This window comes from Leuciscus leuciscus (assembly GCF_965113295.1).
Source record: "Leuciscus leuciscus genome assembly, chromosome: 11".
In the NCBI taxonomy this organism is placed as follows: domain Eukaryota; kingdom Metazoa; phylum Chordata; class Actinopteri; order Cypriniformes; family Leuciscidae; genus Leuciscus; species Leuciscus leuciscus.
The window spans coordinates 26,304,591-26,321,790 of NC_138735.1; the positions used below are offsets into that span (position 1 = coordinate 26,304,591).

General features: G+C 38.1%; 1 protein-coding gene across 2 annotated transcripts; it reads right to left on the reverse strand.

Annotated features, from left to right (window-relative positions):
- Window positions 1–13,386: 13,386 nt before the first annotated feature.
- On the reverse strand, window positions 13,387–16,306 carry dtx3la (deltex E3 ubiquitin ligase 3L a). 2 transcript variants are annotated; one of them, XM_082183718.1, is made up of 5 exons: window positions 16,173–16,306; window positions 15,923–16,042; window positions 15,061–15,227; window positions 14,497–14,708; window positions 13,387–13,888 (listed from the first exon to the last, which is right to left on the reverse strand). In XM_082183718.1, exons 2-5 carry the CDS (start codon window positions 16,002–16,004, stop codon window positions 13,819–13,821), a joined length of 531 nt encoding a protein of 176 aa, XP_082039844.1. In that variant the 5' UTR covers window positions 16,005–16,042; window positions 16,173–16,306; the 3' UTR covers window positions 13,387–13,818. The 2 variants fall into 2 exon arrangements, with proteins under 2 accessions (XP_082039844.1, XP_082039843.1); XM_082183717.1 differs by having other exon boundaries at window positions 16,162–16,242.
- Between the last annotated feature and the right edge of the window lie 894 nt (window positions 16,307–17,200).

Genomic DNA, 17,200 nt, shown 5'->3' on the forward strand with positions numbered 1-17,200 from the left:
CAGTGTCTGACCAGATGAATTAAAATGACAAATAATTGCAATTCCCTTGCAGAGGGTGTTTTAAAAAAAAACACTTTTTGGTAGAATTGGTTGAGCGTAGAGGGCGAGTGATGAGACTCATTTGTTATGCTGCGTTCTGAACAAGCTCAGGCTTAATGACGACGAGGAGAGACAGAGATCAAGGACGATATCGGGATTGTAGTAATGGCCGTGATAATCGCCATGGAGATGGAACTATAGGACTCAAATGTGTCTTCTGTTTGAGAGGTCCAGTGATGTTAAGAGGGTGGATGAGTTAAAGTGGGCCGTTGATTGTTGCGATGAGTGGAATTACAAGCAGAGTTTGTTAATTCAAAGCTCAGGAGGCTTAATGGAGTTCAGTTGTTGCAGTTAAGCATCTGAGATGTTTCTGCTGAATTTACTTTGAGGCTTTTTATTGCAGACTTAATAAATATGAGCACATTGTGACATTGTTAAATATTTTCTATAGATGAGACAATATATTTTGGTCACACTTTAGTTTAGGGTCCATTTCTCACTATTAACTAACTATTAACTATGACTTTTACCTCAGTAAACTCGTAATTACTGCCGATTAATTGGTAGTTGTTACGTTTAGGTACTGGGTTGAATTAAGGGATGTAGAATACCCTGGTAATCCAGAGCTCTCGCGAGAGCACAAGTTGAATTTACTCAGCGAGTTAATTAATCTTTTAGATTTAGATCTGGATTTCCAGGCTAGATGGTAGAATATGAATCCGAAATCGCCCCCTTTACCCTCAAATAAGGCATTATTTGAGGGGGCAGCCATTTGTAGTGGTGTCCGAAACCATTGTGGATGTTATTGAGTGCACTTACCACATTGCACCGCAAAAACCAGTGTACAGCCGATGTACGTCCAACGGCTGTCTGAATTCGCTCACTCATTTTCATTCACTTCTTCAAGTGAACAGTATTAGTGGACTAACGTAGGGAATAGTGATTGAGGGTTTATGGGGAGATTTCGGATTCAGCCAAGACTAATGACTAAACAAGACACACCTGAAAGCAATCAAGATACCAATGACAAAACAGAACTAAGAAACACATGACTAAAACAAACAATCACAACATGACACATTAGACAAGTGAAGCACATGACATGATCACATGAGGGCAAGGGAAACACATAACAAAACCAGGAACCTTGACAAAGACAATATCTGTCATTTGCATAAAACATCTGCCAAATGCATCAATGTAAATGTAGATATTCACAAATTTACAAACATAAATGGGGCGGTGTGGCTTAAGTGTTGCTTTTTAATTCATGCAGGGTATCAGTACACATCATTAACAATCATTGTTGTGCCTTTGAGCAAGGCACTTAAAAGCTAGTTTTCTCCAGGGCATTCGTATTATCAGCTGAATTACTACCTATGTACTACTTTCAAACAAACGTGTCACTGCTTAAAGAGAATGCAAAGCCACTAGACCACATTCCAACAGTTGAGTCAGCTTCAAACACATACTTGAGCTGAATCTGTTCAACACAACTCAGGTCCTTTAAAGAGCTCTCACCCTCATTACCTTACTGTTTGCAGTGCTATGGGATAAATCTATAACCTGGCCTCCCCCAACAAAGAACAGCAGCCAATTACTGATAAATGTGTTTTCAGTGTAACACAGTAAACAAGTCTGAAGTGAGCATCTAATTGTGCGGGTGGACAGGACCTTCGCTGTGCCATTTAATTTATTGAAAAATAACCAAATACGACTCTATGTTGTAAACGAAATGTTCAGGGTGGATCATTTTACCGTAGGTTGATATCAGGTTTGTTTTCAGATTTGCTTTTTATGAAACTTGGTGCTTGCTTATTGTGTTAGAATTTTACTGATTTTTAATTGAAGATAATTGTGAGTGAGTGGTTTTACTGACTGCTGTTTTATCTCTTTCTCTGCTGGTCATCCCTTTGTCATTCTTCCACCTCGCCGTCCATCACAGTGGATTGTAGAGCTGATATCCTTCTATTGCCAATGTGGTTATGTGCACAGAGTGGTTATTCTTACACGTGTGTATATTTGCATTTATCTTTTTTTTTTTCTTTTTTTTTCTTTTTGGTATGACTTTTTTTTTAAACTGAGAGAGGTCAAGTGATCGATACCGCTTGCTTTTAAGAGTGAAAACGAAACTTGCCGGTTTGCCCTTGAATGACACTTCAGGAAGTAAATTCTTAGGCTAATTCCAAAGAACACTAAGCAATGCAATTCGTTCAGAAATTCCATTAAAATATGTGCGTCAGTATATGCTCCACTCACTCTGAAAAATGTTCAGGATTATTTGATGAAAAGAAAGTTCGAAAAGAACAGCATTTATTTAAAATATAATTTCTTTGTAACAATGTAAAAGTTTTTATTGTCACTTTTGTTCAATTTAATGCAAGAGTATATAAAATATAATTATAAAAATAAAAATATTATATATATATATATATATATATATATATAATATTTTTATTTAGAATATGTGTGTGTGTGTGTGTGTGTGTGTGTGTGTGTGTGTCATATATTATATATAGACATATGTCACTGTTTTTGTTTCTTAATAACATTACAGAAAAATTCATATTTATAGGCACTACGTCTGTTGAGAAACATGCAAAGAGACACGCATTTTTAGTAAAGACACAAAGAGGCTATATTTTTAAGAATTTTTATTTTCCAAAACAGGCTTAACAGCTATGAACATGCGTTCTGCTGTCATGTAAAGCAACTTTACAATTTAACAGTTGAAGTGATGTACGTGATGTGTGTACATCATGACATACCATATGAGTCAGGTTCTGCACCCTTTATAGTGCTCACTTTCAAGTGCTCTGCCCTGGGATTGATACTCACTTTCGCATGGAACTCGCCCCTGGTCTGTAATGAAGAGAAAGAGAACAGACCGTAATCCTTTGCAGTGCTTCGTAAAAACCCTCGACCACAAACAGACCCCCTGCTCCTGATTGTAGTGATGTATTCTGTAATAAGAAATTGATGCCAAAGATCACATTGAGAATGACAAAGCCACTGCGCTGCCCTTCAAATAACCCCATAACCTATTCAATTTCTTTACTTCTCCCTCTCTCTTTCTCTCTCTCCCGCGGTCGTTCTCTCTGTTAATCTAAGGTGAGTTATGAAGTCACTCTCTTCACACCCCAGGCCCTATAGGCAAACGGTGGCGTGGACGTTGTATCAGTGCTTTAAGTACAGGTTGGGCGGATAGACAGGAGGAGATGAAATAAAGAATAAAAATGAGCGCCGAGGAACTGTCATTTTTCAGGCCCCGACTCAGACCTGGGAGAAAAGGGCCAGTTAGATTTATGGGACCCCCGTTAAGACCGAGCAAGGCGATGGGAGAGATGGAGAGAGAGATCAACGCTTGACATTTATTGGTGCAAGGGGAGATGGGCCAAGCTGTCAGGCACTGGGCGGCTCCACGGCCCAGTTTGAAGGTTATGTGAAGTCCCACTCATTAAGAGACAGACCCACTGACAGGAAGCTGATCCTCTGCGGGCAGCCCCCTTTCTCAGAAGGAGAAAAAGCATCGTCTCTCATTGGTGGCAGGAGAAAAAGAGAGAGAGAGAGAGAGGTTTATTAAGACATAAAAGATAGTTCTCAGGCCTGCCATTAGTGCTTCACACTGTCAGCTGTGTGGCTGTAACCACTGATCAGAATAGACACTCGGTTCAGGAGATCTTTAAAATTGGACTCTTAAATTTAAGACAATTCAGCTTCAGGCCAACTAGTTAGATCAATTAGCGGTGGATACCAAGTCAAGCAAACACTACTGTTTAAAAGTTTGGGGTCAGTAAGATGTTTTTTTGTGTGTGTTTTTTTTAAAGAAATTAATACTTTTATTCTGCAAGAATGCATTAAAGGAATAGTTCACTTCAAAATGGAAATTCTGTCATCATTTACTCACCCTCAAGTTGTTTCAAACCTGTATGAATTTCTTTCTTCTGCTGAACACAAAAGAAGATATTTTGAACAGTGTCGGTAACCAGACAGTTTATGAGCCCAATTGACTTCCATAGTAGGAAAGAAAATATTATGGAAGTCAATGGGGTCCATCAACTGTTTGGTTACCGACACTCTTCAAAATATCTTCTTTTGTGTTCAGCAGAAGAAAGAAATTCACACAGGTTTGAAACAACTTGAGGGTGAGTAAATTATGACAGAATTTCCATTTTGAAGTGAACTAATCCTTTAAATTGATCAAAAGCGACAGTTAATACATGTAAACATGTAAATGTGCATTTACAGGCCTATGTTACAATTATAAATATAAAATAAATATATAATATGTAATAAATATTTTAGTAAAAATATATTTTTTTAAAGTTATAAAATAGAAAAAGGTTATTTTAAACTTTAAAGGAACCGTAGAAATGTATTTCAATTAATCATAAAATGGCCCTGATATGTCACTAGACATTAAGAAATCATGATCATTTCAAATACTTATATCACTGACAACAGTAGTCCGGCCAGGATATTGTCATTTAAAATGAAGTTGCAGCCCTCAACTGATGTTGATGTTGTCATGCTGTGTTTTGGCCTGATGCTCCACCCTCCACCTATCTACCAATCACGAAGTCAGTAGTGTTTCGGCATCCGGGTTGCCAGCTCTGCTCTAGTTACCACAGCTGCAGCTACAAACGTGTCGGATAAAAAATGTCTAACGTTACAAAACCTAAAAGACCTCGTTATTAATCCGAAATACGCATAACATCTTTTATGAAGCATAAACATAATTAACAGAAAAAAAAAAACTTACCGTGTAGGACTCGTCACTTGCCATTGGAAGCTCCTTGTAGCAGCTTACGTTCCTGCTGGATCCTGCAGCCTAACCGGCAACCTCGAGTCAGGGGGGAGGGGGCAGGGATACACCCCTCTACAGTAATTTGAAAGTGATTGCAGGACCAGTTTTGGCCACAATCTTACATACGGTTCCTTTAATATAATACAATATTACTGTTTTACTGTATTTTTGATAAAATAAGTGCAGCGTAGGTTACTTTCAAAAACATTCAAACATTTTACAGACCTGACATTTTTAAACAGTAGTGTAACTATAACTATGTATGCTATATCCTTAAGGTAAAACAAACACTTAACTTGAAGGTTTCTTGACTTTTTTTTTCTTTTCTTTTTTTTTTTTTGCACTGTTGTACACCTAAATGCCCTCTTATAATTTACGGTTTAAACCTTTGCCAGAAGTTCCATTCGATTTTTTAAAATACTTTTATTTCCTCTTAGTTTTAATCAGATATTTATCTAATCAGCTATTATTAGGGTGCTTTATGTTATATTTTTGTGGAAGTTAGAACGGCCCTGGCTCCACCCACAACACCCCCCAGATCATGGCTGATTTTACACATGAAAACATATTTTCTCCAGAAAAGGTAAAAACATTTTTTAATGTGAGCACAGATTCAGATGTAAAATCTCCAGACATTGTGGTTCATGTGAACGGTGTAATAAACTATAGAGTTACAATAAACTATCAATTATTCATTATCAATAACTCCGGACATGACCTTTAGTTGGTGGATGGCCACTGTAACTTATCACCCATCACTTTCTCACTGGAAACAGACAGATAGGCATCTTCAAACAATCAAATTGTACTTTAGAATTCTCCACTATTACCGAGAGAAAAATATGCAACAGCATTGTACAAATAAAAAGGCAGATTCAGTGGCCTGAGAGAAGTATTGTATGTGACATGGACACATGATAAAAAAACAACATAGAATAGCTCTCAGTGCATCCAGCTGGACATAGCTCGAGGAAACCATGACCTTCAGGAGCAGGAAAACAAAGTTAGTCATCAGAGTTTATTGTAAGGTCAGTCGTGATGACTGATGTGATGTAATCATGGCACATTTTTATTAGTCGAAATCTTGAGCCAATCAGATGGACAGACCTTAAAGGGATAGTCAAAAATTTTAATTCTGTTATCATTTAATCACTCTCATGTCGTTACAAACCTGTATGACTTTTTCTTCCCGGGGAACACAAAAGAAGATATTTTGAAGAACGATGGTAACCGAGCAGTTTTGGTTCCCATTGACTTCCATTATATTTTTTTGATCGTACTATGGAAGTCAATGGGACCCGAAACTGTTTGGTTACCAACATTCTTCATAATATCTTCATTTTTGTCCTGCAGAAGAAACAAATTCATACAGGTTTACAACGACATGAGAGTGAGGCCTAAATGATGACAAAATTATATTTTTTTAGAGTGGACTATCCCTTTAATGACCTACTTTGGTTTATTTATGTATTTATTTTGTTTTCACTTTTCTGCATGCTGGTTTGTTAGTGGTGCCATCGATTTTAGATGTACCTGCCCTTAAATGTTACATACAGAAAGCAAACTCTGGTTGGTTGCTTTAAAGATGCCCCATTCTGGTTAATTGGTAATTCCAAACTTTCATATTTTCATACTGAAGACTTGACAGATCATCAAGAATAGTTGAATAAATCATGGTGAAAAATAAACATGCCTCATTTTTAATTCAGGGTCAAAGTTATTTTGTCTCAGCAGAAGTTCCCCATTTTCTGAGCTCTCTAAAAGCGCTGTTGTTCTCCAGCAGATCTGGGTGGCTTTGTCCCTGTTCGGCAGCCGCAGAGAGTCCATGGAGGAGGAACAATGGGCCATTGATTTAAGGTAGGCCGACTCTACACGCTGCTATTCCGATGCGCTGTAACCGAGGTGATTTGTCACCAAAAAGGTCATAAATCACAAAGTGCCAGGAGAGATTGGGCAGTTCGGCTCATCCTCCTAGAGGAGCTGTTCACCCACCAGGACAAGCTTGGATCAATTCTGGGGACAAAAAGTCGGTATTAAAGCATCATAAAATCCTTACAAAGTGTCTCAAAGTACAGATCACTTAGCGTGATTATTCAAGTAGGACATGTTCATAGATCAACATCTTTTGTTGTCCCTTCTGTTAAACTGAAATATCAAATAATAACATCTATCTATCTATCTATCTATCTATCTATCTATCTATCTATCTATCTATCTATCTATCTATCTATCTATCTATCTATCTATCTATCTATCTATCTATCTATCTATCTTCAAAGTTTCGAAACGTTCCTAATTAAAAATGAGATATGAATCTCTTTCAATTTCAGTTCTTTTTAATTCTACTTCCTTGAACTGCAGTTCTGCACGCTGTTTCTTAACTCAATTCCAATGTTATTTTAGTAGAGCTATTACGTATATAATTGTATTTACTTATATACTGTTATAATATTTAACCATGTTTTGAATTAGCTTTTATTATTATATTTTCAGACTTTGTTATGTGCTTTTGTCAATTTTTCTAGTTTTTTTTTTTTCATATATTTCTATTTAGCTTTCATTTATTTTTGTTGGTCATTTTAGTACTTCAACATAAACTTATTTTATTTCAGTTTGTTGCAAAGACAACATTTCTAATTTTCATTAAGTTTTTAATCTTAAGATTTATTTAAATAATGTTTTTCAATAGATGAAAAGGATTTTAATAGTTTTAGTTAACAATAACAACACTTCTCAATTCAAATACAGGAATTAATTTGAAACTTTTCTGCATTAACAATGGCAATCAGGTTTTATATGGACAAACATCACTTATATTTTCTTCAGAGATGTCTAGTTTGTTATCACTGCTTGTTTCTTTTGGATCCATAGTAAATAATGAGGGCTTTGGTAACACAAACATGCGTTTTACACGCTTTTGAAATTCAATCAATAGCATTATTCATTATTCTGCCATCTTTAGCTGACTGAAATCACTGTGGCCTCAGAGAGACAAAAAGATCACGGCCCACATCCACCATGTGTGGCTTTCTAATACCAGACTGCTAAAAGCGCTCAGGCCCAAAGCTCTCTGCTCTTTGTACGGTCCTGAGAAAAGAGAAATGGAGACCAGTGTCATCTATCTCTCCATCTCTCTCAGCTAAAGGCCACCGACACACTATCCCCCACTATCACAGGGATGTATCAGTGACTCTTTAGAAACCCCGGGTCCATTGAGCTCCGAGTGAGATATCTGCTCGCGGTGACTGCGTGTGGCAGCCGGACACATAGCGGGACTAACCTTAGAGCACAAAGAGGCTGGAGGTTATCGCACGGGTAGATCTCTGACCGCTTTGATTTGGCCGTGTGAAGAAGAGTGGCGCGTGTGCGAAGGGCCCGAGCTTGTGCGTCTGAGATGAAAAGAGCCGAACGGGGACCTTCTGCGCTGATGAATGGAGCTGGAAGGCTAAAGAGTGAATGCGTTTGTGTTGGTGGCTTTATGAAAGCAAGACAACAGGTACCTGAGAGGATATCGAAAGACAGCATCGTAAATCAAACCGAGACACGCTCCCCTCCCCGACCGCGACTTGTCTACACATCTACTGCTCTATCTCCTCGCTCTTTCAGTCGAGCTTTTGAGCCATTAGCATTGACTAGACTCGGCATCCATCATCAAAAATTCATATTGTTACTTCTGTAAAAGATATTTCACTAAATACGTTCACAAAGAATTATGGGTAATTCCTCTTTCCCTTCCCACTGACGTTCCCCCTCTTAAATGTGTCATATTTTACCTAAGACTTTAACCTGAAGGGACAGGTCCGTCCTATCAGCATGCAGGGACAAGGGCTAGAAACACTCCATCCATCTCCACATCGAGATTTAGTACTTCATAAACCATTTCCTCCGGAAGATTCACTCTCTGCGTGCCACGACAGGTGCCTTTTTCGCACGGATGCTTCGGAGCGAAGAGACGTTGTATTGTTTCTCACTTCCCTTGTCGCCAAGGTTTATAGGGACTGTAAAATGGACACAAATGGGATGTGCCGTGTCCGTCAAAACATGCTTTCTTGGTTTTGATGGCCTTACGGAATCTCGTGACAGTTTGTAAAAGACATCCTGTGTCACGGTGGAGGAGATATGTGCTGCTTTGAAACCTTTGTTTTCTTTTTGTGCACTTCAGAGTTGCTGTTTTTATAGGCAGGCGTAATGTTATTTGCAAATTGATTTAGTTAAATGTCCCACAGGAGCAGTGCAATTTACACAGAGCTGAGCTGAGCCCGACCCGGGGTCATCATTGATATATAACATGTTAAACACGGCTTTGGGTGTGGAGGATACAGTGGACATGAAAAGTAGCTGAGATGAGACGAGAGCAGGTGAGATAAGAAATGAGATGAGATGAGACGAGAGCAGGTGAGATAAGAAATGAGATGAGATGAGACGTGAGCAGGTGAGACGAGATGAGATGAGAGCAGGTGAGATAAGAAATGAGACGAGAGCTAGTGAAGTAAGACGAGTCGAGACTAGATGGTGAGACTAGATGAGAGCAGGTGAGATGAGACGAAAAGAGATGAGGCGAGAGCAGGTGAGACAAGAGATGAGATGAGAGTAGGTGAGATAAGAGATGAGACGAGAACAGGTAAGACAAGACAAGATCAGGTGAGACGAGACGAAATGAGATGAGTTGAGCAGGTGAGATAAGAGATGAAATGAGACGAGAGCAGGTGAGACGAGACAAAATGAGATGAGACGAGACGAGACGAGACGAGAGCTGGTGAGATAAGAAATTAGACGAGAACAGGTAAGACAAGACAAGATCAGGTGAGACGAGACGAAATGAGATGAGTTGAGCAGGTGAGATAAGAGATGAAATGAGACGAGAGCAGGTGAGACGAGACGAAATGAGATGAGACGAGAGCTGGTGAGATAAGAAATGAGACGAGAACAGGTAAGACAAGACAAGATCAGGTGAGACGAGACGAAATGAGATGAGTTGAGCAGGTGAGATAAGAGATGAAATGAGACGAGAGCAGGTGAGACGAGACGAAATGAGATGAGACGAGAGCTGGTGAGATAAGAAATGAGACGAGAACAGGTAAGACAAGACAAGATCAGGTGAGACGAGATGAAATGAGACGAGAGCAGGTGAGATAAGAGATGAAATGAGACGAGAGCAGGTGAGACGAGACGAGACGAGACTAGAGCTGGTGAGATAATAAATGAGAGGAGACGAGACTAGAGCAGGTGAGACGAGACAAGCTGAAACAGGAGTAGAACAGGTGAGATGAGACGAGAAGACAGAAGAAGATAAGAGATGAGAAAAGAGAATAGAGGAGATGAGATTAAACAAAAGGAGAAAAGAGGAGGTGAGATAAATTAGATGAGAAGAGACAATATGGGATCAGAGCAAAGAAACTGAAAAGGGAGAACATGGGATGAAAAAGGAGAGAAGAGGTGAAGGATGACAATGTAGAGAGAACAAAGGAGAACAGTTGAGGCTGAATCAGAACAGAGCACAAAAAGGAGTGGAGACAGAATGAGGCGAGGAGAAAGGAGACACGATTCGACGGAATGAGATGAGAGGATAGGAGATGAGATGAAAGCAGATAAAAAAGAGAGCAGAGAAAATGAGATGAGATGAAAAGAAAGGATAGGATTGGAAATGAAAAGAGGCATGAGGAGACAAAAGCAGAACAGTGGAGAGGATGTGAGATGAGACAACAGCAGATGAGACAAGAAGAGAACAGATAAAAGGAGATGAGATGGAAAAAGACAAGAACATATGTAATGGAGATAAGATAATGAGATGAAATGAGACAAGACGATAATAAGAGATAAAAAACAGAACAGAGGAGACTAGATGAGATGAGAGTATAGAGCAGAGGAGACAAAACGAGGAACTAGATAGTAAACACTAACTATTTTTCGACGAGAAGAGAAAATGAGCTCAAGACAAAACGAAATGAGACGCGGGGAGATGAGAAAGGCAGATGAGAGGAGAGCAGCAGAGATGAGATTAGATGAAAAGAGAGTAAATTAAAATCAGAACTGAGGAAACAAAATGAGGAACTAGGTAGTGATTACTAGTTTTTCTTGAGGAGAGGAGAGCAACTAGTTAGACAAGGAAGAATTGACTTTGGAGTGCACTGTTGTTGTTGGAGAGGATTCCCTGCGTTCACATCCATCTTCACTGTCTGCGACTCTGCCTTTTAATTAACAACTTTAGAATCTGCTTTGTCTTCTAAAAGAGGATGAAGTCTAATTGTGCTCCAAATTAAACAGCCTAATGAAAACACACCCTCAGCTCATTCATCACAAGCTGCCGGTGCGCAGACCAACACTCAGCCCCCCAGTGGGGAATACATGGCAAAACACCGCAAACACTCATCTCGTGGGAAGGACGACAATGATTTCTAATGACAATTTGAACTTTGTTTTGCATAACGAGGAGGAGAGGAAGGAGTCATTACTAACAAATGATTTCAATTCAGGCTTTTCACACTGATCTTAACCCCGGGTTATCATCGTTCTAATCCCCACTTTTAGGAATGTTTCACACTTGTAATTTAGATGCGAGGTTAGCACCGCTTTTTACCTGGGGTTATAAACCCTGCTCCGCTTTTGCACTGTTAACCCCGAGCTTAACCCCGGATTATCATCGTTCTAAATCTCACTTTTAACCCCAGGTAATAACGTTTCACTCTTGTAATTTAAGAAGATGGGTTAGCACTGCTTTTTAATACCTGGGGTTATAAACCTTGCTCTGCTTTTGCGCCGTTAACCCCACACTTAACCCTGGGTTATCATCATTCTAAACCCAACTTTTAACGCCAGGTAAAGGAATGTTTCACACTTGTAATCTAGAAGCGGGGTCAGCACCGCTTTTTACCCATGGTTATTACCCTGCTCCGGTCTTGCGCTGGTAACCCCACGCTTAACCCCGGGTTATCGTTGTTCTAAACCCCACTTTTAACCCTGGGTTAAGGAACGTTTCACACTTGTAATTTAAGAAGCTGGGTTAGCACTGCTTTTTACCTGGGGTTATAAACCCTGCTCTGCTTTTGCGCTAACCCCACACTTAACTCTGTGTTATCATCGTTCTAAACCCCACTTTTAACCCCGGATAAAGGAACGTTTCACTTCCTTCACAACTTGTAATTTAGAACCGGGGTTAACACCGCTTTTTACCCAGGGTTATAAACCCTGATCCGCTTTTGCGCTGTTAACCCCGCATTGCGATTCCAATCGTGTAGCGTCAAACATTGCAGTGTTAGAATGTTTCGACTAGATTGCTTAGCAGGCGACAGCCAATCGCATCCCTTATATTCACACACTTTGTACAGTCACAGAAAAACCATGCTTTGTATAAACTGTAGGCTATGTTTCAGCGGTGACAGAAAATGCGACAACTGGAGTAAAGAGACTTTAATTTCTTCCTTAATTGTCTGTAAAGTCCATTTAGTATAAACTTAATAGTACAGTTGACAATATATAAAACGAGGAAGCACAATGCTAGAGCCTTTATGTGAACCGGTTGCATGCTGTGTTAATCCAACCATTGACACTGACACCACAAATATTCAAATAAGAACGTTAACCCAGGGTTTAAGAATGTAGGCGACTGAAACGGCAGCTTAAGAATATGATTAATTGTTAACCCCTGGTAAATTGTGAGTACTGTGAAACTTGAAGCAAGATAAGCCAGGATTCCATTTACCTGGGGTTTAGCATGGCTCAGGTTTAACTATTTCAAGTGGGAAAAGCTCTAAGATATAGAAAGATTTTGGGCATAATTTAAGGGCAGGTTTAGTCTTAAGCAGGTTTGTGACACATTCAGACAGAGCCTGGCTTCTTCAGGTCGTGAACAGAGAGAGAGGGGGATGTGACGGAGGAGGGGAGAGCTGCGCAGATTGAAGGAGGATGGGGCAGGAACAGATTTGATAGCTGTCAGAGTCGTGGTGGAAGCTGACAGTCGGGACGGATGACTCCTGGCGGAGCGTCCACGAGAAAGTGGTTTAAGAACGCCCCTGGAGATGACGGAGCCCTCTCTAATGGGGCCTGCCAATCCGATTACTCTTTATTGTGAGTATGAAGCCTGGTGTGTAATTCAGTTTGAGGAGAACAGAGGGCCACCGTCAGCCTGGGAAAGTTCACACTCGGCAATGTGAAGACACATTTCAGGCACGGAGGAAATATTGCAGGGGATGTGTTGACTTCACCTGGCAGACTACCTTCACCTCACTACCTTTAACATTTTAATTTGGAACTTTTTTCATTTATACTAAATTATAATCAATATTTGAGTCTGATTAATTTAAAGATGCATGTGAATATGAATCTGTTGTGACTGTTAACTGAAACTAAAACTTGAAGTACTAAAATGACTAAAACTGAAATAAATAGCAATTAATGAAAGCTAAATAGAAACATTAAAAATTTATAAAAATGACAAAAGTAAATAAAATTTCTAAGTTAACTAAAATAAAAGTAAACGCTAATTCAAAATATTAATAATAGTATATAAATAATACTAAAATAAAATTGATATGAACAAGAAAAATGTGACAACATTTACTGATTACTTAAAGAAATCCATTAAGGGGTTATATACATTTTTCATTATTTAAAAACACTTTAAGCAAATAAGCAATAGCTAGCAGTGTATACAATACTGTCTTACTTCATGTTAGAACTCTGTTTTATAGAAAATACACAAGTTGCAGCGTGCCCGTATGCAATTCAGTTTCTGGCTTTGCATATAAAGGTCCTCATGAACTATGTCAAATTGAACAGCCATGAGAATGTTCTGTTGATTTGGCTGTAAACGTCAAACTCCATGTAATCATGCCACATCCATATATCTATATCCATATCTATATCCATATCCATATCCATATCCATATCCATATCCATGTCCATATCCTCGTCATGCAGATCAGGGTCATGATAAGGTTGGAAATTTTGTTGTAGTCATAGTAGTCCATTTCCTCTCATTTGATTCCTTTTACATTGAGACTTTTCCTCACTGATTTCAAATAATCTGGATCTGGATAGCCGAAGCTGACACAAAAGGAGAGAGAATGTTCAACATTAAAGATGAACAACACAGAAAACATGAGAGAAATAAAATCTTACAAAATGTATGTTATCCTAAGATGTTAATTAAATGTTTAATATAATGATTTCCTTATGGTTTTAAAGACAAAATATGATGAAAATATTCTGAAAGAATTCTGAATAAAAACAAAAATAGAAAATGTTTATACTATAATATAATATAATATTTTTTAAATAAATAAATAAATGTTTTGTCTTTCTATATATAATGCATTTATTATTTATATTATTATGGTTTTAATTTTACTAATAGCTTCTAAAGATGAAATAATCATCTAACTATAACAAAAACACTTAACAGAAAAATAAAATAATAAAAAATCTGAAAAAAAAATCAATTTGAATTTAATTGAAAATATTTATTTTCAGGCTTAAAAATAGTGGGTAGGGGGGAAAGACAAGAAATTAATAGAAAGTAAATGTAAAAAAAAATAAAAAAATTTGGGGTTTGTTTAGTGAAGTAAGAATATGTATTTTTGAACTCTGCAATTATGAAGAACTGTGGTGAACACTCATCTATGATTTGGAATTATTTGATCATTATTATATACCTTCCAGGTCCCCCGTTGTCCTGAGTCTTGAGGGGTATATCTGCAGGCGTTACGCAGTATTCACCGCTAAGATTGGCCGCCACAGTGAACAGCAGCTTGTGTTCGAAGGCCTGCTCTAGTAGCCGGAAGATCTTGGTCCCCGTGGTGTTCTGAGGCAGGTAGGCCACACATTCATTCCCCCTGTAGCTGTGTCCCGGGTGCGGATGCTTATCCTGCAAGGCGAGTTACTAAAGTTGATCACTTGCATACAAAAACAAAATCTCATTTGATAAAGAAAAAACAAAAAAACTGATGGACACTGTATGAAAGTTCAAGCACAGCGCTTTATAAACACTTTAGGCATTAGTGTCTGTATATCATAACAGGGGATTTGAGTTCTGTAGTGTCTGCATGTGCTCTGTGTGAGAAACAGGCCGGACAGGATTCCACAGAGCAGAGACGCAGATAGCTGAGATGTTTTAAGAGTTCTCAGTGATACACTGAAAGGTGTGTCAATTGGCATTGTTATTTAAACACTGTCAAATAGATACTGTAAAAAAAAAATGTAACTCATCATATGCTCACCGACTGGATTCCATCATCAAAATGAAAGGTGATTTGAATGGTGTCACAGCCAGGATATCCCGGCAAACTCCGTCTTTCGATGGTATAATTCATCTGCCCTCCATCTGGCTGGTTTCCTTGTTTTATCAGATCAGTCTTTTTGTGTTTTTTTGATCCTTGAGTTTCCGCTTGAATTGTCATAAAATATAACAGACACGCATTAAGAGTATAAATGGCATCTGCAAACAAATGCTGCGTGAGCTTTTCTCAGAACTAAATTGACTTTCCTGAGCTACTTTTAACTGTGGATGTATGATGTCAGGTGTCCTAGCTATATATCCAGGTATTAGTAGTTTATTTCATTAACTACTGTATGAGCAGTTTGCGCTAATGTTTCACACACACAAAAAAGTCTTAATTTTGAACAATATATTGATTTTTTAATCATTTGAAACCTACAAAAAAGATATATTTTGTGAAATAATTTGATTGAAAAGTGAGCTTGTATAAGGTCCCATTAGTTAACGTTAGTTAATGCATTAACTAACATTAACAATAAGCTATTTATTTAAGTATTTATTAATCTTCGTTAATGTTAGTTAATAAAAATAGAACTGTTCATTGTTACTTCATGTTAGTTTAGGTCCATTAAATAATATGGTCATTTTAGTAATATGTTAGCTGTTGAAATTAACATTGACTAGATTAATAAATGCATTCAAAGTATTGTTAGTTTATATTAACTAATGTTAACAAATTAAACCTTATTGTAAAGTGTTACTGATATTTAATTATCTAATGCAATAGCATTCATGCATTCTTAAAAGCGGAAAAACATGTAGATAGTTATTTTTGGGTAATATTTATCTGAACTGCGTGTCACCCGTCTCACCCAGCGGTGGAGGACCTTTGCCGTTCAGGTATCTGGTGCAGTGCATCTTATCCTTGCTCTGTGAAGCGCCCATGATCAGCTCGGAGTTAAATGAGCAGTGATTTCATAGGTCTGCAGGTCATTGAAAAAAGAATAAGCTATAAGAATAAGATATCACAGAGGTTTTGAATCAGTACAGTTTATATCAAATCATTTTAACACATTAATATTTAATCTTTTAGTGCACTTACCTGATGCTCACCTGCTTCTCTCTCTCTTTAGGGTGAACTGCTCAGCTACACTCAGGGTTGAATCTTTCTCATAGCTCACAGATTGCACACAAATAAATAAGGAAGAGAAGGTAGGTGCAGTTAAACCTGTTCTGGATGAGACAGCTGGTTGAGAACGGGAGGGGTTTCAAGGATTTCGGCAGACGAGAAAGACATGTTGTTTTGATGCATTTGTTTGATTGAGGATTCAAAATGCTTCAACAAACTTTTAATGCGATTTGTGCGTGTGAAAGTAATGATGAATTGTTTAATCTGGTTTGTCAAAATAACTGCAGTGACTGCGTGTTTACCTGTCACTCACATTAGATCGACCATTAGCAATCCACAACCATCCAATCAATTCCCGATGGACAAAATCAATTCCTGCCCTACATTTTTTCTTGTTCGAGAAGCCATTTCATTCAGATATATAAGCTTGTTTCCGCCACAGAATAAAAAAATTAAAAAGGTAATTGCGACTTTTTATCTCACAATTCTGAGAGACAAAGTCAGTCTTTTTTTCCTTAGAATTGGACTTTATAACTTGCATTTGCGAGGTTGATATCTCACAATCTCAGAATAGCGAGATATAAACTCTCAATTGCTAGAAATAAAGTCAGAATTTCTCGCAATTGCAAATTTATATCTCGCAATTGTGAGTTTATAACATGCAATTGCGACTTTATATCACGCAATTCTGACTTTATATCACGCAATTCTGACTTAATATCTTGCAATTCGGAGAAATAAAGTCAGAATTGTGAGATGTAAACACTCATTTATGAGATAAAAAGTCGCAATTATCTTTTAAAATATTTTATTCTGTGGCGAAAACAAGCTTCCATTGATATACGTCACAATAGGGAAGAAAATAATCACTACTTCCGTTTCATGCCAACTTTAATCTTTCTCACCAATCTAGGGAGTTGACTCTTGCGAATAAATCAAATTATTTTTTACAATACTCTAGAGGATTCTGTAACGTCCCAGACACAATGTTTGTCTCATGAGGATTCAGAGG

Excerpts from the sequence above, each read along its gene's own strand:
- dtx3la (XM_082183718.1), bottom strand. The coding sequence starts at position 16,004 with ATGGGCGCTTCACAGAGCAAGGATAAGATGCACTGCACCAGATACCTG. Across the intron at positions 15,228-15,922 it reads TCCACCGCTGGGTGAGACGG|CGGAAACTCAAGGATCAAAA; the intron begins GTGACACGCAGT and ends TGACAATTCAAG. Across the intron at positions 14,709-15,060 it reads TTGATGATGGAATCCAGTCG|GATAAGCATCCGCACCCGGG; the intron begins GTGAGCATATGA and ends CTCGCCTTGCAG.